Source organism: Oncorhynchus kisutch, linkage group LG25 (assembly GCF_002021735.2).
Source record: "Oncorhynchus kisutch isolate 150728-3 linkage group LG25, Okis_V2, whole genome shotgun sequence".
In the NCBI taxonomy this organism is placed as follows: Eukaryota; Metazoa; Chordata; class Actinopteri; order Salmoniformes; family Salmonidae; genus Oncorhynchus; species Oncorhynchus kisutch.
In genome coordinates this window covers 38855021-38860950 of record NC_034198.2, presented here as the reverse complement: position 1 = coordinate 38860950, position 5930 = coordinate 38855021, and the positions used below count along the sequence as shown (strand labels likewise).

The window sequence follows — 5930 nt, the reverse complement described above, 5'->3', positions numbered from 1 at the left end:
GGTTGAATACACAGATTTGCAGATGTTATCGCAGGCGCAGCGAAATGCTTATGTTTCTAGCTCCAACAGTGCAGTAACATCTATCAATAATAAACAATACACCCATAATCCAGAAAAATATAACTAATTTTAGGATTAGCCATGACTAGAAAACATGACCAGAAAATATACATATGAAGTGGGTGAAACAGTATGTAAACATTATTATAGTGACCAGTGTTCCATGACTCTATGTCCATCGGCCAGCAGTCTCTAAGATGCAGGGTAGAGTACCAGCAGGTAGAATAGTGAACAGTGACTACGGTTCAGGTCAGGGTACTGGGGGGAGGCTAGCGACAGTGACTATGGTTCAGGGCAGTGTATTGGGGGAGTCTAGCGACAGTGACTAAGGCTCAGGGCAGGGTACTGGGGGGAGGCTAGTGACAGTGACTAAGGTTCAGGTCAGGGTACTGGGGGAGGCTAGTGACAGTGACTAAGGTTCAGGTCAGGGTTCTGGGGGGAGGCTAGCGACAGTGACTATGGTTCAGGGCAGTGTATTGGGGGAGTCTAGCGACAGTGACTATGGTTCAGGGCAGTGTATTGGGGGAGTCTAGCGACAGTGACTATGGTTCAGGGCAGTGTATTGGGGGAGTCTAGCGACAGTGACTATGGTTCAGGGCAGTGTATTGGGGGAGTCTAGCGACAGTGACTAAGGCTCAGGGCAGGGTACTGGGGGGAGGCTAGCGACATTGACTAAGGTTCAGGGCAGGGTACTGGGGAGAGGCTAGCGACTGTGACTAAGGTTCAGGGCAAGGTACTGGGGGGAGGCTAGTGACAGTGACTAAGGTTCAGAGCAGGGTACTGGTCAGGGTACTGGGGGGAGGCTAGCGACTGTGACTAAGGTTCAGGGCAAGGTACTGGGGGGAGGCTAGCGACTGTGACTAAGGTTCAGGGCAAGGTACTGGGGGGAGGCTAGTGACAGTGACTAAGGTTCAGAGCAGGGTACTGGTCAGGGTACTGGGGGGAGGCTAGCGACTGTGACTATGGTTCAGGGCAGGGTACTGGGGGGAGGCTAGTGACAGTGACTAAGGTTCAGAGCAGGGTACTGGTCAGGGTACTGGGGGGAGGCTAGCGACTGTGACTAAGGTTCAGGGCAGGGTACTGGGGGGAGGCTAGTGACAGTGACTAAGGTTCAGGGCAGGGTACTGGGGGGAGGCTAGTGACAGTGACTAAGGTTCAGGGCTGGGTACTGGGGGGAGGCTAGTGACAGTGACTAAGGTTCAGGGCTGGGTACTGGGCTGAGGCCGGCTAGCGATGACTGTTTAACAGTCTGATGGCCTGGAAAAAGATGCTGTTTCTCAGTCTCTCGGTCCCAGCTTTGATGCACCTGTACTGTCTCCGCTTTCTAGACGGTAAAGGGTTGAACAGGTCGTGAATGAGGTCCTTGACACTGGGTGCTGTAGATATCCTAAAGGGTCAGGCAGTGCCAATTGGCGTACCAGGTGGTGATACAACCCGACAGGATGCTTTCAATGATGCATCTGCAGATGCCTGTGAGTGTCTAAGGGGCCAAGCTAAATTTGTTCAACCTCCTGAGGTTGAAGAGGGGCTGTTGAGCCTTCGTCACCACATTGTCACTATGAAGGGACCATTTCAGGTTGTCAGTGATGTGAAAGCCGAGGAACTCAAATATTTTGACCCTCTCCACTTGTGGCCTTGTCGATGGTGCTTGGGGCGTGCTCTCTCTGCTGTCTCCTGAAGTCCATGATCTGCTCCTTGGTTTTGTTGATGTTGAGGGAGAGGATATTTTCCTGGCAACACTCCGCCAAGGCTTTCACCTCCTCCCTGTCGACTGGCTCATTATTGCTCTCATTAGGCACACAACATCGGATCTCTATACAGTATTAAAAACCCCCCAAATTTTTTTTTGTGAGACGTAGACATTTGTCTGAAGCCCCCAAAAATGATAATTCACATGGGCACCACAAAGCCTGCTCTACCTAAGTTTTCCAGCACACAGCGTTGACCTACTACAGTAGCTATGTTGGATGTATATACAGTATACACTGCTAATGTGGACACCTGCTCGTCAACCAGTTCATTCCAAAATCATGGCAATTAATATTGAGTTGGTCCCCTCTTTGCTGCTATAACAGCTGCAGAGGCGTCACTACAGACAACCTGGTTCGAATCCAGGCTTTATCACAACCGGCTATGGTTGGGAGTCCCATAGGGCGGCGAACAATTGGCCCAGCGTCGTCCAGGTTTGGCCGGTGTAGGCCATCATTGTAAATAAGAATTTGTTATTAACTGACCTGCCAAGTTAAACAAAGGTTAAATAAAAAATATATTTTTTTAAGCCAAACCCGGTTCGTCCGTCTGACGGCCAGATGGTGATTTTCTTCACAATAACAGCACTTACAGTTGACCGGAGCGTCTCTAGCAGGGCAGAAATGAGATAAAAAGGTGTAATGGTGGCATCCTGCAGCATCCAGCACCGTCCGCAACCGCAGAGCTAACCCAGCAGCATCCAGCACCGTCCGCAACCGCAGAGCTAACCCAGCAGCATCCAGCACCGTCCGCAACCACAGAGCTAACCCAGCAGCATCCAGCACCGTCCGCAACCGCAGAGCTAACCCAGCAGCATCCAGCACCGTCTGCAACCGCAGAGCTAACCCAGCAGCATCCAGCATCGTCCGCAACCGCAGAGGTAACCCAGCAGCATCCAGCACCGTCCGCAACCGCAGAGCTAACCCAGCAGCATCCAGCACCGTCCGCAACCACAGAGCTAACCCAGCAGCATCCAGCACCGTCCGCAACCGCAGAGCTAACCCAGCAGCATCCAGCACCGTCCGCAACCGCAGAGCTAACCCAGCAGCATCCAGCACCTTCCGCAACCGCAGAGCTAACCCAGCAGCATCCAGCACCGTCCGCAACCGCAGAGCTAACCCAGCAGCATCCAGCACCGTCCGCAACCGCAGAGCTAACCCAGCAGCATCCAGCACCGTTCGCAACCGCAGAGCTAACCCAGCAGTATCCAGCACCATCCGCAACCTCAGAGCTAACCCAGCAGCATCCAGCACCGTCCGCAACCGCAGAGCTAACCCAGCAGCATCCAGCACCGTCCGCAACCACAGAGCTAACCCAGCAGCATCCAGCACCGTCCGCAACCGCAGAGCTAACCCAGCAGCATCCAGCACCGTCCGCAACCACAGAGCTAAGCCAGCAGCATCCAGCACCGTCCGCAACCGCAGAGCTAACCCAGCAGCATCCAGCACCGTCCGCAACCACAGAGCTAACCCAGCAGCATCCAGCACCGTCCGCAACCACAGAGCTAACCCAGCAGCATACCACCCTGCATCCCAATGCGGGCTTGCTTCTGAAGCTAAGCAGGGTTGGTCCTGGTCATTCACTGGATGGGAGACCAGATGCTGCTGGAAGTGGTTTATCACTCCAAGCTGGCTGTCATGTGCCTTTTAGCTGAGGAATGGCTTCCGTCTGGCCACTCTACCATTAAGGCCTGATTGGTGGAGTGCTGCAGAGATAGTTGTCCTTCTGGAAGGTACTCCCATCTACACAGAGGAACTGGAGCTCTGTCAGTGTGACTATTGGGTTCTTGGTCACCTCCCTGACCAATGCCCTTCTCAACAGATTGCTCAGTTTGGCTGAGCGGCCAGCTCTAGGGACGAGTCTTGGTAGTTCCAAACTTCTTTCATTTAAGAATGATGGAGACCACTGTGTTCTTGGGGACCTTGAATGCTGCAGAAATGTTTTGGTACCCATACCCAGATCTGTGCCTCGACATAATCCTGTCTCGGAGCTCTAAGGACAAATTCGACCTCATGGCTTGGTTTTTGCTCTGACATGCACTGTCAACTGCGAAATCTTATATAGACAGATGTGTGTCTTTCCAAATCATGTTCAATCAATTGAATTTACCAGAGGTGGACTCTAATCAAGTTGTAGATACATCTCAATGATGATCAATGGAAACAAGATGCTCAAGGTCTGAAAGTCCTTCCTTTTTCTCTCTATGTAGGACTGTGACTGAAGCCATGATTTAATTAGTGCATACTTTAATTACTCAATATCTTAAATCAGAGCCTTTGAATTTAATTGAACTTTTTTCATGCTCCGTGTGCCCTGGCTAAACAATTTGTATAGAAAAGATTTAATAAACAACATTGATTATTATTCTGCATTGATTATAATATCGTTAAGGATGGCTCAGTCCCTGGAGTTTCCTAGCCCTGTAAAAGAACAGATTGTAAAACATTACTCACAATAACACATATGTTATAATCGCAGATAACTTACTTAAAATTCAATCTACTTTGGCATCATTATCATGTATCAATGTAATGAATGGCTCATTCAGAGTATGGTAATTATAATTTGATAAATCATCAGCAGAAAATGAACTGGATGCCAAAACATTCATTGGAAAGGGGTGTTGAATCGAGGATGATTGTGGTGATGAATTGCGTTAATCGTGCACAGTATGAATCCAGTGAAATGGCTAAGCAGCCCAAGATGGATGGGGCACAGAAGCTGCAAGGTCAGAACACAACAGAGAGAGAGAGAGAGAGAGAGAGAGAGAGAGAGAGAGAGAGAGAGAGAGAGAGAGAGAGAGAGAGAGAGAGAGAGAGAGAGAGAGCTGAGCCCAGGGAAGCAGAGAGAGGGAAGGAGATTGGGAGGAACAAAAAGGCTGTGCACAATTTTTACGAGACTCATTTTTCTTCCTGGCTTTTGTATTGTTCGCCCTGGACTCTGCCTTGATGATATTGTTCCATCAGTGGGTTTTAGAAACTTATTTTAAGGACAGTTTTTATTTTACCCCTTAGTACGTACCAAAGCTTCCTCCAACCCCCATGTGATAATTGTGATTCCCTTGTGGATGTCCCCGTCCCCACGTGTGTCTGGTGTGAGAGGTCAAACCTCCACCAACCAGATGGAAGCAGAATGTTCATTATGGAACACTGTCACCTGGTAACCCATTCCATCCACTATAAAAAGGTCCTCTCTCTTTTCAGAATGTACCACCGAGTTCCCACTGGTTTACAACAACAATCCCACCCTTGACTCTGGTCAAAAGTAAGGCACCATAATAGGGAATAGGGTGACATTTGGGACACAACCCAAGAGCGAAAAGGAAGGGTGTTTCTGACACTTGGCTGCCTCATTCATCAATCCCCTTCATTCGTAGGCCCCCGTCTAACGGTGAAAATGAAAACATTTCAAAATACAGAGTGCCAGGCAGACGCTCATTCCAGCAGTCAATCAATCAATCAAATGTATTTATAAAGCCCTTTTTACATCAGCAGAAACCGAGCCTAAAACCCCCCAAACAGCAAGCAATGCAGTCATCCATCATGCAGCAATTGCCAGTCAGGCTTCCCAGCAGCCAGCCGGACGGACGTAGCATAGACATACATTCCACTGACCTAATCTGTGATGCCTTTACTGGGCTGGGTGCCACCTGCTGGAGAATTCTTAAAGGATCCCTTCATTAGGTGATAGTTATACAGAAGTAGAGTCTGGGTCTTTGTACCAAATGGCACCCTAGTCCTACTATAGTACACTATATTTGACCATGGCCCTGTTCAAAAGTAGTGCACTACAAAGGGAGTAGGGTGCCATTTGGGAGGCAGAGGGAGTCTGGGGGAAGACTGAGGCCTATCTGTTATAGAGTGGAACCAAGGTATCCAACCTCTCCACCTATCCATCCACCGTCACTAGCATATGCATGTTTGATCACAAACCCAGTTGGTGATATTTGATTTTGACAGTACATAATGAGGATTTCAAGATTACGTCAATGAAATACAATCAAAAAATGTCATGCTAAATCAACTGATGTATCCTTTCGTTTGTCCTCATAAAATTATAACATAAGGCCAGGAAATATATTGCACCACACGTCCAATCCACAAACTGCACATAAAACGCCA

General features: G+C 49.1%; 1 protein-coding gene across 1 annotated transcript; it reads left to right on the top strand.

The window, feature by feature from the left end:
- Positions 1 to 257: 257 nt before the first annotated feature.
- Positions 258 to 4030, top strand: LOC116357459 (transcriptional regulatory protein AlgP-like). Its single transcript, XM_031804848.1, has 3 exons — positions 258 to 309; positions 2468 to 3297; positions 4019 to 4030. Exons 1-3 carry the CDS (start codon positions 258 to 260, stop codon positions 4028 to 4030), a joined length of 894 nt encoding a protein of 297 aa, XP_031660708.1.
- The last annotated feature ends 1900 nt before the right edge of the window (positions 4031 to 5930 follow it).

Coding starts and splice junctions, on each gene's coding strand:
- LOC116357459 (XM_031804848.1), top strand. CDS start 258: ATGCAGGGTAGAGTACCAGCAGGTAGAATAGTGAACAGTGACTACGGT. Junction 310..2,467: donor GAACAGTGACTACGGTTCAG/GTCAGGGTACTG, acceptor GGCATCCTGCAG/CATCCAGCACCGTCCGCAAC.